The following is an 18241-nucleotide window of genomic DNA, read 5'->3' on the forward strand; positions in this document are numbered from 1 at the left end:
GGGAGGCGTTTAAAGCATTCCGGGACACGGGCTCAAGGTCTTTATATGAAAAATATAAAGGACTGGAGAGATCGTGCAAAAACCTGTTGAAGGCGAAGAAAAAGGGCTATTGGCGTAGATACGTCAATAACCTAGACCCTTCCGCTTCACTTAATTCGCTTTGGAGGATGGCTAGAAGGATGCGAAACAGTAACAACATCAACGAGAGCGAAAGCTTTTCTGGCGAGTGGCTAAATGAATTTGCCCACAAGCTCTGCCCCGATTTCGTTCCTGCGCAGAATTTTCATCAAAATGCGCCTGGCAGTGACCCTATCATGGACTCACCGTTCACTATGGTTGAACTATCGCTTGCCCTCCTTTCAAGCAAAAATTCTTCCCCAGGCCTGGATCAGATCATTAGCAAACTGCTGCAAAATCTTCCCGACATGGGCAAGAAACGTTTGTTAAGAATCTTCAATGATATGTTGGAGTTCAACAGCGTCCCGCAAGAATGGAGGGAAGTGAAAGTTGTCACTATTTTGAAGCCTGGCAAACCGCCATCAAGACACGATTCATATCGGCAGATATCATTACTTTCGTGTCTGTGGAAACTCCTTGAAAGGATGATTCTTTTACGGTTAGAAGAATGGTTGGAAACCAACAACCTTCTCTCAAGTACTCAGTTTGGTTTTCGTAAAGCCAGGGGTACTAATGACTGTTTAGCGCTTTTGGTGACTGAAATAGAGCTTGCCCGTGCACGCAAGCAGAACATGGGGTCTATCTTCCTTGACATACAGGGGGCATTTGACTCAGTTTCTCCATACAAACTGAGTCAAAAGTTAGAAAATGCGGGCCTGGGACCAAAGTTGAATAACTTGTTATTCAACCTTTTGTCGGAAAAAGCTATGAATTTCAACAATGGTCACGTGCAGTTAAAACGGACCAGTTTCCATGGACTAGCACAAGGGTCCTGCTTGAGCCCACTGTTATATAACTTTTATGTTAGTGAGATAGACTCCTGTCTAGCGCCAAACTGCAGTCTTAGACAATTGGCAGACGACGGCGTTATATCTGTTGCAAGCAGAGACGCCGACGAAATACAACTGGCTTTACAAACCACTCTGGACAATCTTTCCGAGTGGTCTGAAAACCTTGGTATCAAGTTCTCTGCAACGAAAACTGAGATGGTAGTCTTTTCTCCTTTTAGCGATACGGGAAAAAACAGGGAGAAAAGGCTATATGACCCGAAAATTGATGTCTTTCTGTATGGTGAAAAGATATCAATTACCGACAATTTTCGATACCTTGGTGTATGGTTCAATTCTAGGCTAAACTGGAGTACTCACTTCACCCGTCTGGTGCAAAAATGCAGTAAAAGAATCAACTTTCTAAGGACAGTCACAGGATTCTGGTGGGGCGCACATCCATCAGACGTCCTGAGACTGTATAAGACAACGGTACTATTCGTATTGGAATATGGAAGCATATGCTTCCATTGGGCATCCAATACGTTGATACTCAAGCTAGAAAGGCTACAGTACCGCTGTCTTAGACTCGCACTAGGGAGCATGAAATCTACACACAACATGTCCCTAGAAGTGATGACCGGAGTGATGCCGCTCAAACTACGTTTTGAAATGCTGTCGCTTCGCCTTCTAGTCCGTTGTTCAGTATCAAATCCCTTGATAATAGAAAATTTTGAAGCGCTTCTAGAGACAGGTTCTAAGAGCAAAATCCTCAAGATTTATGAAGATTTTGTTGCCCTACAACCCTACCCTATTGACATTTTATAGCTACTTTTTATCGATTTCGAGCGGATTCTTCCTTAAACAGCATTCTTAAACCTTCCTTAAACCGCCTCGGTTTAAGTAAGATTATACCAGTCGAAAAGCCTTTTATCATGCAGTTTTTCTCGTTTCTTGCTGTCAAACCAAAGCCGTCAAAAGCCAACGGCTAATGACGGCACAAATCAAAACAAAAACAAAAACAAACACGGTGTCCATAAATTTTTTTATTCAGAAAAATAACCACTAGAGCACGTTTAGGCAATATTCCTGCAAACGGAAAACAAAACGGTAAGTTGTTTAAAAGCTTTTTGTACGTACTAGAAGTTAAATTTTATCTTACCCGAACTTCCGTAAAGGAAAAATGTTTCAGGCAACGCCACTCAAAACAGAAGCTTCCGAGCAAGCATCGGCATCTAGCAATGATACATTGCTTGCCCTGAAGGCCAGGCTGCCGCAGATCAGCATCAAGAGGATAGCGTCACCGGTCGCCAGGTCAAAACAATCCGGCATCGTTGCTGCAGGAGTCGGTATAGTTCATAAAACGATTGTAGGGCCGCAAAAAATAAATGCACCGAATACTTCACAAGCATTAGGACCATCCGGCATCGTTGTTTCAAAGAAAGAAATAGTTAGTCCAAAGCTAGTCAACAACCAAAAAGCATACCGGCCAGCACCTACCGTGAAAATTTCGTGCTCAGCAGCACCTTCCCGTTCAGCAACACCCAACACCATAGACCATCACCCTGTACCATCCAAAGCAGTATCGTCCAATGCAACATCATCCGGCATGACTGCATTTCCTGTAAAAAAAGAAAGGGTTCATCCAAGGCTAGTGAACATCCAAAAAGCATGCTGGCCTGCACCTACGTTAAACTTTCTAGCTCAGCAGCACCGATCGGCCTCCATGTACTGGTTGCGCTGATCGGATCTGATTAACAAGGCGATCGAAGCGCCTTGTAAATCAGATCCTGCGTGACGGGATCATACTTTACTGCCGGTTTTACGGCTGCTTCCCGTGCCGCTTCTTCAATCTCTCCCTCGCCAACATCGTCGCCTTCATCTTCTTCCGTCGTGCTCGTCCAAAGCCTCGTGATCCTCCTCGTGGGCGTTGAAGCGCTGATATTCCTCATCCCCGTACTGCCCGTCTTGCCCGGTTTGATCGTTGGCTTCGTTACCCTCCAAATCGTACATCCCTTCCGATTGTAGTTCCGCTTCTTCAACCACCTCCTGCTCTTCATGGTTTCCGCCCGGTGCTTTGAACAGTCCGGAATCTATCATAAGAAATGGTTTGATACGCGGCCAACATAACATACGCGTGCCTCATCTTCCGTTACCGCACCGTCACGGTTCTTGTCGAACACGATCCGAGTTTGCAGTTCAAACAGCTCGAGCATTTGATTCTGGTTTGAATCGTACTTTCGGAACGTTTCCTCCGCCTCGTCACGATTGTTCACCACTTCCGCTTTTTTCATCTCCTCCTCCCGGTCACGGTGTACCTTGAGGGCAGCATTGTCCAACTCTTCCGCCTGACTTTTCAACGTTGCCTTTTCCTGTTTCCTGCGCTCACCCCGTAGGCCCATTTCAAGCCGAAGCTGGTTACCCGTTTTCAGCATCTCGCTACGCAGTTTTTCCCGCATACGGTCCTCGTTACCGTTTCATTCCTTGATTTAACCGTTCCTCAACGTTCAGCGTCACCCAATACCATAGCACACCATCCTGCACCATTTAAAGCAGCATCAACCGAAGCTACAACATCAAGGCATGGTTGCATTTCCTGCAAAAAAAGGATTAAAACAATGGTCGTTAACATCGAGAAAATGTACCGGCCTGCACCTACCGTTAAACTTTCTAACTCAACAGCACTTTCCCATTCAGCATCACCCAACAGCATAGCCCACCATCCTGCACCATCCATCAAACCATAACCATCAAAATTGCACCATCAAATCAGCATCGTCCTATGCAACATCACCCGGCACGGCTGCATTTCCTGCAAAAAAAAGGGTTCATTTAATGCTAGTGAACAGACCAAAAGCATACCGGCCTTCACCTACCGATAAACTGTTTTGCTCAGCAGCACCTCGGATAGCACCTTCCTGTCCAGCATCACCCAACACCATAGCTCACCATCCTGCACCATCTAAAGCAACATCATCCGGCGGAGGTGGCGACCGCCAAGGGCCTCGCCGACCAAGGATGCTTCACGCACCAGGGTACATCGGGGAACAAGTAGGGTCTCATCGTCCAGGAAGGCCTCGCTGGAGAGAGAATCTTCACCATAGGGATGCCATACAGGGAACCTCTTGGGAAAGGGAATCATGCCCTCTGCCGGTCACCACTTAGGATTATGAAGCCGGTCCCAATTTATGCACGAATCCTCACGAAACAAATTTCACTTTACTCACATCACAGGGTATCACTTGTTCTCACACATAATGCTAACTAATATGAAATAATAGAAAAATAAACCATTCCAAACGTAGAAATAAAGTTAAAGCTTACCGCTATATCGAGACACCATGCGGCTTGGAAAATGTAAACAAAGACGATACGTCATCATAGGTTGCTTGAAAAACCGTTACACACACGCATACATTCATATTTTCGACAGATTTGAGCATGAAACGAGCAGTTTCGATTAGATTCGAGCATTTTTTCCAAAATTATAGCGATTTTTTTAGACCAGTTGTCAGTTGGGAAGTGCATCCTAGCGCTCCACAGGCATTAAATCGTGCTGCCCTTCCTGAGAACTACAGTTCCATTTTAATAACAGATTCCTCGATGCGCGAGGAAATTAAGACCATACCGAATGATCTTCGCCCGAGGGTAGTTCCGGGCATTTTCATGAACAAGTATGGTCATTTAGACCAAATAAGCCAGTACTACACTGATGGATCATCCTCTGAGGAGGGCACTGGCTTCGGTGTTTTTAGCGAGTCCACCGAAGCATTTTTCAAATTGAGGCAGCCATGTAGTGTCTACACCGCAGAGCTAGCCGCAATATTTTACGCACTATCGATGATAGCAGCGAGACCTTCGGACCAGTACTTCATCTTCACTGATAGCCTCAGTGCTATGGAAGCTCTGAGATCTCCGAAGGCTGTTAAGAGTCAGGACTTCCTCACCATTAAAATCATTGAACTGCTTGGCTCAATGTTCGAAAATGCGTTTAAGATCTCGCTAATTTGGGTCCCTTCTCATTGTGGAATTCCCGGCAATGAAAAGGCAGACTCACTGGCCAAAACAGGCGTCCAAGAAGGCGCTTTTTACGACCGACCTATCTTGGCCCAGGAGTTCCTTCGTTTTCCACAGCAACTTTTCCTGTCCCGGTGGCAGAGCATGTGGGAGGCGGATGAACTCGGGCGTTTTCTCTTCTCGATCTCTCCGCAAGTGTCCCTGCGGCCTTGGTTCGATGGGCTCTCTGTAGACCGGGCATTCATACGGATGATGTCTCGACTGAGGTCGAATCATTTTGCGTTGAATGCTCATCTACAGCGTATAACTCTGGCTCAGACAAAAGTATGTGGCTGCGGTAACGGATTCCACGATGTGGATCACCTTCTGTGGTCCTGCGTGGAATTTGAAACCGCAAGACCCTCCTTGATGAGCGCAGTCGAGAATATCGGCAGACGACCGGGTACAGAAATTAGAGAAGTGTTGGCTACCAGTGACCTCCCCTACATGAGGATCATTTACCGATTCGCCAGAGACAACGGTCTTGTCCTATGATTCCACATCCCTAGTATCCTTCCAATCCTTATTCGTACTCCTTTTTTGTGAAATGTTGTGTTGTCTATGTTTTAAGTGTATTTTTTGTAGTGCCACGGGTGATCCGATGACTGGGCAACGGCACTCGAGGGTGATTCCAACACTGCCGTAAAAGGGAGGCAGGCGTTGTTGAAAGTGCAGTGTTCTCCACTCCAGTCCAGTTTTGGCACATTGAGTTTGACAGCGTTGGCGTCGGGTTCGGGGTGTTTGGCGGGCTCAGTCTCGGGAGTAGTGAAGTCGCTTTCGCTGCTGCGGGATAGAGCTTGTCGATCATCCTTTGATTGGACGTTGAATAGAGCGAGCTTGGAATGTCATTGCTGGACTGCACTGGATAACACTGTACGAAGACAAATAAATGTGCTGTCTAAACAATATTTGTTTGTTTGTTGCAGTCCAGACCAATCCACAAAGGACAACAATAGAACGGCCACATCACCACTATAGCCGGAATTCGGATGCAACCAACCACCATCATTACAATAGCCACAGCAATAGAACCGGACCATCATCCACGAATACATGTTCATCATCAACATCATCATCATCATCATCATCATCATCATCATCACCATCATCATCACCATCACCACAACCATAACCGAGTATGCCCGGGATAAGGCAAAGAATAAGGAGGAAATGCCTTATCAATATAGTTGTATTTTTTTTTTTTTCAACACAAGTGGTGTTGACAATACGGCACTGGACCGTCATATTCAATTGTAAATAAATAAAAATCTTTATGAAGGCAGTCAGTCGTTCGAAAGGTTACGAAACTAGTTAAGTCGCATCAGGATTAAAGCGTGATAAACTCACAATATTTCGCAAAGGACGGTCGGTAACAGCACCAGACCTCAAGTGTCAGGACCAGGTATCGAATACATTCCGTCCACTCTTCCCGTCTAGCTGTGGGCAAAAGGAAGTCAAGAAAAGCCAAAAGTGGCAGGCAGAGACCTCTCCAACTTGTATAGAAAAGGATAAATAATTCTTTATTATTAGCATGTCCTAATGTCATGCAGGCAAGTTCTAATAAATTATATTCAAAGATTTCTTAAAGAGTACGACAAAAACTCTGTAAAGTTTAAATATATTTTTTAATAAAAGAGTACTGTATACAGTTCCATACTTCTATCTGTTTTGTTCATTTTATCCATAAACTATAAGCATCCATAAACTGAAACCCAACGTCTATGCAGTACATGTATCTAATATTTCATAGCTTATTTTCATACTCTCCAAATTCACGGGTTATGACAGTAGTCAGCAAGAAACATCAGCCATTCCCTATTTTAGTTTCCTACTTCAACATCGGCCCATTGCATGTACCTCGTACACTTGCCCACCTTTGTCTTCGCTGTGCGCGTGTTTGTCTAATATTTCCAACCAATCGTAAACGTCCTTATCATTTTCGGGTACACGCTACATGCGCGAGCCGACCCTACCACCCTCGTCCACAAGGCAGACATGGCGGCACTGACCAAAAATCTGGGAGATCCGTACTAGTACCCGGGATACCCGTACCGTCCACCAATGAGTACACACCGGAGGCCGCCGCTTGCCAATCGGTTTTCCTCCTTCGTAGCGTATCTCAATTCGATGCCAAATCCCGTTCAATTTGATGCATCGCGATGTATAGATTCCCGATGGCTAAATTTTGCTGCTCTGGTTCAAATTTTTCGATCCACCGTGCGATTTCATTCCCTATCACGGCGGACGTCCTCGGCAGGTGTTGGCTCGCCACGGCAGACGTTTGCTCGAACAAATCCAGCGACGTCTGTCCCTGTACTAAAGTGGCTTCGGTTTTGATGAAACTAGGCTCGACATTATGGACCGGAGAGGCTTGCTGTGATTCAGCACCGGACAAAACAGAGCCCGTGCTGATGAAAGGCATAGCAATGTGAGAGCAGCTAGTAGCATCTTCTTCTGCGTACTTGTGTTTTTGCGATGTTTCTGGAACTGGAGATTTTCTGTCTAGCGGGCTTAAGCTGCGAGCTTCTGATATCTGAAATTCAAACGTAGACATTCATTTTGATGTAACAGTAGGTGAAAAGCAATGCACCGATTTCCCCCAATAACTACTTACAAAATCTAGCGTACAGTCGTCCGTCTCTTCCGATAGGAACATCATTGGTTTGTACGCAAACCAGCATGGTGTGTACACTTCAGTCGCATCTAAAGCAGAAGAATAGTTTGATATAAGTAAAAACCTTTGTTTTTTCTTCTTCTTGGCTTTTACGGCCTTTTATTAGGGTCATACGTTGTCCATTTTATTGCTTTCTAGACTTGCTTACACTCCGTAGTTGGATGGAAAGTCCGCAGAACTACGGGGGGAACGTTCCGGAAGGGATTCAAACTGCGACCCTGTCGTGTATAAAGCTAGCCTCACTATCAGTGGCCGCCCGATACTCATACTGTATGGATTAATCAACATATCACCCAATATCATTACTTACCTGTTGCGGTTCGTAAACTTTTCCTAACTTTGGCTTTATATGTACGGTAGCAACTAAGGAGAACTTGCCATTGCTGTTTTGCTTCTTGAACGGAGTAACCCTCCAGCGCTGCTATTTCCTTCCAGGCGATATCGTGTTTCCGTTTACTTTTGAATTCTGTTGATGATTTTTTCCACAATACTGGTTTGCCGCGGATAGCTTTTATCAACGATAGACACTTTTTCACATTCTGCAAATACATCAATTCAAGTTTTTTTCTTAGGGTTATAAGAATATATAAATTTAACTATGTTTGAAAAATATATGTATAGATATGCATTAATCCAGGCGAGACCTGACGTAGTTATTGAAAAGTTCAAAAAATTCCATTCCTTGAAACCGTTAAAGGTGTGGTCCCATGAATAAACAGACGCTAAACAAGCAGATACGTTTCTTAACTCATATGAGGCAATTTTTGTTTCGCGACTGTCTCACTGTAGCAGCGCAAACAAAAAAATGATTTTTATTCAATTGTCATTTGGGAACGGCTTTGTATATATTCATAAACTTGACTACGGAACCGCGTGAGCTCTGCTGTTAATATGTGAGTTTCAACTATATAATAGATACACCGAGCACCACCACACACTATAACCTAATCTTCGATACATGTGCATTATTGTGACCCTGTCTGCCTGTACGTACTTCGTACATATAACAGCTAAAACGAGCAATCTTCCCTCTCACTACCAACCCTGAAATACGAAGCGAAACTTACCAGTTTTTTATAGCTTTTGTTTTTATTCTCCATCGTCGAAGCTGCAAATGGGGGAAAAAACAATCTGTACTGTTTGTTTTTAGAGGAATTTTACACAGAATCAGTCAAACTCACGTATAATTTGCTGTTGATGCTGCTGATTGCTTCGACAGCTGTTCATAGCGTGCTTTGCGCTTGGTTTGCTTGGTGTGTTTGCGTTTTACCCAAGCAGAATGTTGACAACAAAGTTGTGCTGTCTTTTCTCATTTGACAAACGTAGTGCTTGCGGCCCGGTGGTCTAGGCGACAGCGGCGCCGGTCTTTAAACGGCAGACCCGGGGTTCAAATTCAAATCAAATTTAATTACTTCCATTTTTCATTCAATATTCTTACAAAAAAGTGTAAAGAAAAGCCCACAGCAATTTCTTCCTGAATATTATCAAATATAACAGATCAGGTCGCACAATTGTCTTTACGCGTCACGATGAAAAATACGACCTCACCTAACCACAGCGACATTACCTGCCGGTCTGCTTGGTCTGTTTGCGGTATGATTTACTTGTTTTAGAACACACTCGAAATCTAAAAAAACAGACCTAAATGTAGGTTTGGTTGCGAACAAATGTTAAGGGTAACTGAACCAGTTTTTAAGTGCATCTGTTTAACAAAAAATAATGCAAAATGTAAACATTGTTTTGGCTCATATTTTAGGCACAATGGTTCTGTGTTATGCACTGCGGTACACAGGATGTAAAATATTTCAGACGCTAAAATATTCTACTTTACTTTACTTTTATGACGTGTATTTAATTAAAATATTGTTAACACTTATATTTTAATTTTGCTAACTTTTTTTATCAAAAATTGTTAAATAATAAATTATATTTTGCACATTTTGTCGAATAAACTGACAGATTTTGACGTGTCATGTTAATCACGCTTAAGTTCGACAACAACAACAAGAAATAACACATAATTAAATTCGGCAATGTTTACCCTAAAAATTAAATTATTTATAAGCATTTATCGAAGCCAAAAAACCCAGGTCACAAAGCAAATTGGACGTAAGTTCATCAACTATGCACGAACATCGGACAGCTGCAAGAATATTTATGTTACGATTTATCCCTTAAATAATTATTGTTCTCTAATCTACCGAAAATACGTACAGTTGCATATAACATAACATTCACATAACATTTTCCGTTTTACAGTATGCAACAATTTAGCGAAAAATGGGGCACGTTCGCTGTGTACGATGGTGGTATGCGCTATCATCGCAGCAGCTGTAGTTCGTATTCATTCAACGGTTTAATGTAGCGACTTGGGCAATGAAAGTTAGATAGAATCGAGGAATACAAATCCCATCCGGACCGTTCCCTCGTCGTGATAAGATTGTTAAGCCAAGCAGACGATACACTGATCGCGACTATCATGCGACCGAACGCGGCTGTATGCGATATTATCCTGTAAACATCCTAGCCGTCGATCCGTTAATGCGCAGCAACCCAGCCAACTACCGCAAAATCCAAAAGCATCGCATCCAAAATCAATCGCTTGAGAATAAAAAAAGCCGCATTAGCATTAAAATTTAAATGCATGAATAACCAATCGCCATTGAGTAGTTCATGAGGAAACCATTTACCATTCACCATTGAATGTAACATAAAAATCTTACCGCTTTTTCAACAGCAACCTCCGATGGCTAACATCGTGCGAGGGGTTCTCCGAGTTGGCAATTCAACGGGAAGGTTCCTCAGTCTGCTACGGTTAGCTATCCGCCAAACTTTGGACGAAGAAGCCGCTGCTGCTGCATCCGGATGTTGATAGAAAACATCCGGCAGGTAGTTGCAGCGGTTCAAAACATATTCCGGGTGTTAGAGAGCATCATTCAGCTCCTTACGCTGGCAGCGGTGCACCTACTGATGTATAAAACAGTGCCTACGCATCCTCCGGTACCACCGGTAACAATCATCCGACCGGGAGTTGCACCGGCCCGGCAAAGAATCACTGCGCAACCGGGCTTTTTTAAAACAAAATATTTCACCAACGTACTGGTCAATTATCTAGAATTTAAATTAATTAAAGCAATACAATATTCATAACGAACTACACCTAAGGAAAGGAAAAACACTGCTTACCTGAGCAATCACAATTCAGGAGCCAAATGTAAACAAACAACATGCCTCCGATTGAACAAACATACCTACCGTGTGTACAGGCCCCTAGCATGTTTAAAATGTCAAATCTTTGTTTGGGACTCGATTTTACCTTTTTACACAAGGTATATACATTATAGAAGGTGAAGTCTTAGCGCTTTTGTTGATTCGCCATCGCGCACTAGACAGTATGTCTAGTGTCTACAAACAAACATAACCATATGTTTGTTTGATTACACAATCATGCGCCGTCTTTGCAATAAAAATACCGTACGTATATCGGTGAACTGAGACAGTAATAAGCATTTCGAAATTACAAGACGAAACGTTTTCACGGTACCAGTACGAAAAGCAACACACAATCCACTGAAAAAAAGTTGCTTTTCTTCCTACACCAACCGCCAATACCGAAACCATAACACCGCCACCACCATCCTCAATACCAACAGTATTGATATGCCAAGTCGACAAATGTCAATTCCTTGGGGACGACTTTACCTTATATAATGTATATACCTTCCTTTTACCGACATTTTTTCCACGATTTGTAAAGGATATTGCCTCTTTTGACTAAATCGATATATATCCGCCAACTAAGGTACTACTTAGGCTAATTTGTATTGATAAGAACCTTGATACAGGTTATTAAGGCAATTTGGGCAATAGGGGAGTCACTTGGTTGCCACCAGCCTGAGATCACCTGGTCTCTATACACATTGATCCTAATTTGAAATAACTGTCAAATGTGTATAAAATAAATGCGCGACTGTCAAATTGACAGTGCATTTATTAACGTACAAAACGCGTCGCTGAGCCGATCAAGCGTTCCTGATTTCGTTTTGCTTCGTTTGTTTGTGAATTTCATTTTATTTATCTTAAAGTTTTTACTTATAGTACCTTACACACCCGCTGCCATAATGCTAGGAAAGCTGGGAGAAAAGATTGAGGTGTGCAGAATGAATACCTACCGAACCAAACTAATTCGTAGAGTAGCACTACCTATGTGTTCGTGTTTTGCGTTTGTTATTTTTTCATGCTAAATATGTATTCCTACTTATTTCTAGGATTATGCCGTATATGAAGTTCTGGGAAAGGGAGGTTTTGGTTGCGTATATAGAGCGAGATGTCTTTTGACTGGATCTTTTGTTGCGATCAAAATGGTAAGTATCATCCTGAAATTTTGACCAGTGATGGCCATTCTCAGTTTGACATTGCTTGGGAGTGTTGTGTTTTTTTTAGATCAACAAACAGCGAATGCACTCTTCGGGAATGGCTAATCGCGTTCGACAGGAGGTAGCGATACATTCCAAACTAAAGCATCCTTCTATTTTGGAGTTGTATACATTCTTCGAAGACTTTGAGCACGTCTTTTTGGTACTCGAATTAGCAGAGAACGGTGAATTGCAACAGTTTCTTCGTGAACGAAATAAGCCCTTTAGTGAATATGAAGCAGCATTAATCTTGAGGCGAGTAGTGGATGGATTGCTGTACCTGCATACGCAAAAAATACTCCATCGTGATATTTCGCTGTCAAATTTATTGATCACGAAAGACATGAACATAAAAATTGCTGACTTTGGACTTGCAACGGAATTGATGCAGCCAGATGAAAAACATCATACCCTCTGCGGCACACCGAACTACATATCACCAGAAGTGGCCTCACGTGCATCACACGGCTTACCGGCGGACGTATGGGGTTTGGGATGTATGCTGTACACTCTCCTGGTTGGAAAGCCTCCATTCGACACCGATGGAGTGAAATCCACGTTGGCGAGGGTAGTACTGTCCAACTATAGTTTACCAGCGCACCTTTCACCAGACGTGAGCGATCTTATTGAACGACTGCTCAAGAAAAATCCAACTGAGCGAATCAAGCTAGAGGAAGTGCTTAATCATCCCTTTCTGTCCCGATACGATTTGGGTTCGAAAGTACATGCTTTCAACAGTTTGAATCAAAAATTTTCATCCAATGTAGACAGTGGTATGGGCACAATTTCAAGCAACTTTGAAAGTAAAGCTGATTTATCTCAAGTACACTCCTCCGGCGCCACCATAAACAATAGCAGGTGCAATCATCGTTCGAATGAACATCTGTACTACGAACAACAGTACGCAGCATCAGACTATAGATATCGAGAAAAACAACAACTGCACGAAATGGGAAGCATTGAATCGTATAAATTTCCTGCAGAACCTCACATTTCCTTTTTGCAAAAGTTTAACAGTATGGAGTTGGTGGAAAAGTACAACATTAACCCTAAACACATAGCCGGGCGGGAAGGAAGTGCTTTTTTGCTAAGCTCGTCCAAATATTCACAGGATGCAGTGGAGAACGCAACAGGTGCACCAATAACAAATAAGCAAAGTTTTTTCGATAGTCACGTATTCACCACTCCGAAATCGAAAGCTCCTGAAACAAACGTACGTATTGTTGTTGTTGGTACAATTGTGGTTTCTTTAGTATCGTTAAATATTCTATTTTTACACATTTCAGCGCTATATATTACAAACAACAACAGCTGGTAACATAAAGCAAATGCAACAAGATAGTTTGAGCAGGAACAAAAACAGTGATACTCCCGTGGTCCTAAAATATCATTCGCAAACAAACATTCGATTGCCAGCACGTTTCGATACTTCGCGATTGTTACCTACACGTAATCGGACAAAGTACGTCATTTTATCGATTGTCGCTGAGGGTGGAGAGGTCGTGCTAGAGTTTCTTAAACCTAGAGGACGAAATCAAGAGGATCGCGTGATAGATGTGTGTCGCATATCAGGCGACGGACTAAGATTTATGTTGTACCAGCCGGATGGTAATCGTGGAGCGGCCATTAAAAACGAACCGCCAGATTTACCATCCAGAGGAGTGGATCATATTTACAACTATGAAGACATCCCCGAAAAGCATTGGAAAAAATATATGTATGCTGCACGATTCGTGAACATGGTCAAAGCAAAAACACCAAAAATTACTCTCTATAGTGACAAAGCCAAGTGTCAACTGATGGAGACCATGCGAGACTATGAAGTTATGTTTTATGATGGTGAGTAAAACATACCGTTATGTGAATTGGCCAAAATATAAGATCATGTAATCATTTTTCTCCTCTCCCCCTCTTTAATTAGACGTAAAAATTATACAAAGTTCAACAAACGATGAAATCAAAATGATCGACGCCAATGGCAAGGTGTTTCGTGGCTTGGAATCCATATCGACGATAGACATTACAAAACTCGACCATTTCCGAGAAACGCATGAACATTGTCTGAGGATCGAGAAACTGCTCTCAACTGTGTCGCACAGTGGGAAAACATTCCCCGTCATTATTGGAAGACGTCCAACCGGCTCTGATAGCAATACACCAGCAAAGAAAGATATGTCCAAGTATCGATTTTATTCACTTAATGTACGAACTACATGATAAGGAATTGTTCAGTGTTTAATAATTGTAATTGAATTGCATCCACGTAAACAAATTCCTGAAGATAAATTTATATTGCAAGTGAAAACAGAGTACGTTCTTGTTTGCTATCATAATTAAAAAATTGTACTTTAAAATTATCATGTTAATGTCTATTCACGTTTGCATTCCAAAACTACGCACACAACCCAATTCATCAATTATTTTATTCTAATTTTTTTATATTTTTTCCTCTTCCTGAAGAGGTGCACCATGCGTGACCAGATGGTTCGTTTTCAGAAATATATTATAATTTATTTTAACATACTTTCAACGTTTATGCGCAAGTTCGTCGGGGATGGATGTGCTACAACATAGATTACCGTTATTTTTCTACTGCTATTGTTACTTGATACTCTCAACAGCAACATGAGCAACGTAGAACTTTGAATTGTTTTGTAGATTATAGCACAGGTGGCTCCGGATGATGATGTTGGGCTTTGAACCGTTTCTTTGCTGAAATGTCTGCCATCGTTTGCTCAATCGAGCGTACATCTTTTTTGTTTTCGCTGGGGACTGCAAAATCGACAGTAATGTTAAATACTTTCTGCTTTTCCTATATGACTAATGAAAAATATTATTTTTACCATATCCGTATGTCCTGTTGAGTTTCGTTTTACGCGCAGATTCCGTTGCCGCATCGTTTCCAAAAATTTGCAAATACTTTTTGTTATAATTTGAGCTTGGTTTGATATCAACCACTTTCGCATCCGCATCCTTATCTGCGAGTAATTTTAAACGCAACTGTTTGGCACGCTCTGCATATTGCTGTGCGGTTTCTTCGTTCCATGCTTCGCCATTCTTTCGAGCGTTCACCTCATCCTCGCACGGTAGATGTTCTTTCTTGTACACCACTATGTAACGTTCTCCTTCCATCCCAAAACTCAATCCAAAAAGTCCGGCCGTCTCTGCAATATCGTGACTAAAATTGCACGAAACAAACACATTAGCTTTGCATGAAAACTTCCACTTGATGATGGGCAATATACACGATGGATCGATGTACTTGGTCCAGCGACTGAAATTCCATGTAATGTCGATTATCATCTTTCATAAAACGTCCTAACCGCTCTTCCACGTACGATCGAAAGCGATTCAGTTCTTCCCGCTGTTTATTTTTTTGGGTTTCATACTGCTGCTTTTGTTCTGCGTAAACGAACAATAATATGATTTAGTTTATGAACCGGCCACCACAACATTTGACCTCTTGGAAATATCGTCGACAGTATGGAGGTAGTGCGTAACTTACTTTCGTAAATCTGCGATTTATTTTTGTCTTTTGTGGGTGGTTTATCCATTGAACCTAATATAGAATCCAAGAGATCCATGTTTACCTGTACTAGGAGTTTGGGATCTTTAATCAGTGTTAATATTCAAAATGGGGAATATTATATAGGCAGAGTATTATTAAGAATGTTACAAGCAAACAAAAACACCTAGCTTACCTAAACTCTTCGGGATGTCTTCTTCTTCTTTTTGTTTTTGGTGTGTAGGTTTTATCCTCCTATGGATTTTGACGCTCTATATCAAAGTGAGTTAAGAGGAGGTGTCGGAATAGCTGTATTTGGGTATGCCATCTTGGGAAAAAATTGACAGTTACTTGACTGAAAGGTAAACAAACTTCGGTCAAGCAGTCTTCTGGTCCAGGCACTTGAAATCCGTAACGGATTGTTTTGTTCTAAATTAAAAATAATAATATACATGCTTTAACAAATAAATAAGCTAGAAAGTTTATTTTTTAAAATTATTTGTGGGCTGTAGCGCAATCAAATTGAGTTTGGGGTATAAAAATCGAGTGAATTGTGTGTTATATCTCTTATACAATCTACGCTCATCCAAAGGCGATTTTGGCGCCAAAATGTAAAAGTGGAAAGTGGAAAAAAGTGGTAAGATGAGTGTTCAGAGTTAATAGATAACTGCATTATGAACCGCAAAATGATTACACTACAATATTTTTTTGTTAAATACGAGTGTTAAGTGTGTTATTTTGTTATCGCTTTTACTGATCCGTTTATTCAAAGGCGATTTTGGGCGCAAACACAAAGGTGAAAAAAAAAATGGTTAAGATGAATGTTGAGCGTTAATAGATAGTAATACAGTGTGTACAACAACTTATTCAATTGTTGCTTGCATGTTTCCTTATCGTTCGTTACCATTTGTTGCCTTGTTGCTTGCTGTAAAAGTTATCCACGTTAGGTCGCATTCGATGGTCGGAGTATCCCAAATAGCCAAAAACAAATTAATCGAACAATCTGGCTGTTTGTAGGCTGCTTAGGGAGAAATCGAACTACAGTTGAACTTTGAAGCTTGTTAAAAAGAGCGTGGAACACGATGGAACTATGAAGCTTTTCAACTTGCACCTGGAACTCAATGGAGCTATGAAGCTTTTTTACTTGCACCTAGAACTCGATGGAACTATGATGCGTGTTTACAAACGAAGCATGGTACTTCATGAAACTGTGAGGCTTTTTAAGCAGCACATGGTACTTTGCGGAACTTTGTAGTTGTTCAATGGAGAAAAACGGCTTAGGAAATGTTTGTCAAACATTTTTACCGATAAAAACTAAATTATAGATTATGTTGGAAAATAATTACATAACATAGAATGTATATTTAGCCATGCGATCAGGCCGTTCCTTACGAATAAAATATGTTTATTTTTATTCATCAGTTATGACCAATATGTTCTGAATTTTTCGTGTCTTCAACTAGTGCTAACCACAAATATTCAGATGCAACAGCACACATAAAAATTCACAATCAGTGACGGGTTTACCCATGAGCGAAATGAGCGACCTTCAAGTGTTCCGTCGTAAAAAAGACCAAGCCGAAGGTGCCTCGTTGAATGGTTGCAACATTTTCCTAACCAACCCCAGTCCCCCCCATCTCTGCTCGGTGGCGAATTACAATGTTAAGCTGAGTAGATGGGCACCTTGTAGGCTGCGAGAGGGGGAGGAGGGCTAATTGAACAGATTTTAATGAAGTGTGATATTTGCTACTTCAAGCTGGGGCCTATTTTGATCGCCCCCACCTTTCATCCGATTGTGGCCGTTCAGCTCATATATAGAAAGATTGTCCCCTCAATGATTGTACACTCAAACCAATAAAAAAGAAAGTAAAACTCCACACATCCTTTGTATTTCTTGCTTGGAGCTAGAGTAGTTTTTTCTGTGCTTGTTCCACACTGTCCAACAACAGACAAATAGGTATCATTGACAAAGTAGCACTCTGTTAAACAGGAAAACTGCAGTTCGATTCCCAATAAATCAGACATACATAATAAAACATTCATACACACAAGACTACCATAGCTAAAAATCATGCCTACTTCATAACAAACTGTCCTAAGCAAGCTCATCAGCTGCACTTACATAACAACACAACCACAAGCATGAAACCACAAGTCAGACAAAAGGACCACATGTTTTTTTCTGTCTTGCTATAAATTTAAATGCGCATAAAAATTTTCTTTTAGAGTTTGACGTACGGAGGCTGCTTAGGAGCCGGTTAAAAGTACGACGAACTTTGACGCTGCTTATCTACTGCAAAATGCGTATTACATAGAGCAGCGATTTTTAGCATGCTACATTTGGCTGCTTAAGATTATTGGGCTATTTGGAATGTAGCGGTTTTAAGCAATAGGCTGTGTAACAGTATATTACATTCTGCTTCTTCTTGGCCTGCTCAAGATTGAGCAAGTCGCGTCGATATGGCCAGGTCTCCAATCAGTTTCCAGGAAACTCGGTTTAGAGCTGCAGTCCTCCATGCACGGCTGCATCCGATCTCCGACAGGTTAGACTCCACTTGATCCAGCCAACGAGCTCGCTGTGTTCCTCTACGCCTCATGCCGAACGGGTCGCTGACCAGCACCTTCTTGGTGGTGCATGAGTCCGGCA

General features: G+C 41.9%; 5 protein-coding genes across 5 annotated transcripts in view; 1 reads left to right on the forward strand and 4 right to left on the reverse strand.

Moving 5' to 3' along the window:
- Nucleotides 1-18241, reverse strand: part of LOC126562687 (bifunctional methylenetetrahydrofolate dehydrogenase/cyclohydrolase, mitochondrial) — a 394759-nt gene that overhangs the window by 304272 nt on the left and 72246 nt on the right. The gene's annotated exons all lie outside the window — the stretch shown is intronic.
- LOC126563006 (protein DPCD) overlaps nucleotides 1-18241 on the reverse strand; it is a 194031-nt gene that overhangs the window by 76166 nt on the left and 99624 nt on the right. The window lies entirely within an intron of this gene.
- LOC126560695 (uncharacterized) lies at nucleotides 2699-3403 on the reverse strand. Its single transcript, XM_050216653.1, has 2 exons — nucleotides 3080-3403; nucleotides 2699-3037 (listed from the first exon to the last, which is right to left on the reverse strand). The coding sequence occupies exons 1-2, from the start codon at nucleotides 3401-3403 to the stop codon at nucleotides 2699-2701; spliced, it is 663 nt and encodes a 220-aa protein (XP_050072610.1).
- On the forward strand, nucleotides 11796-14306 carry LOC126560696 (serine/threonine-protein kinase PLK4). The gene is made up of 5 exons (XM_050216654.1): nucleotides 11796-11825; nucleotides 11943-12038; nucleotides 12118-13302; nucleotides 13376-13928; nucleotides 14011-14306. The coding sequence occupies exons 1-5, from the start codon at nucleotides 11796-11798 to the stop codon at nucleotides 14304-14306; spliced, it is 2160 nt and encodes a 719-aa protein (XP_050072611.1).
- Nucleotides 14737-15673, reverse strand: LOC126562952 (sperm-associated antigen 7 homolog). The gene is made up of 4 exons (XM_050219558.1): nucleotides 15595-15673; nucleotides 15335-15491; nucleotides 14933-15267; nucleotides 14737-14861 (listed from the first exon to the last, which is right to left on the reverse strand). Exons 1-4 carry the CDS (start codon nucleotides 15671-15673, stop codon nucleotides 14749-14751), a joined length of 684 nt encoding a protein of 227 aa, XP_050075515.1. The 3' UTR covers nucleotides 14737-14748.

The sequence above is a fragment of the Anopheles maculipalpis genome, chromosome 3RL (genome assembly GCF_943734695.1).
Source record: "Anopheles maculipalpis chromosome 3RL, idAnoMacuDA_375_x, whole genome shotgun sequence".
Classification (NCBI taxonomy): Eukaryota; Metazoa; Arthropoda; class Insecta; order Diptera; family Culicidae; genus Anopheles; species Anopheles maculipalpis.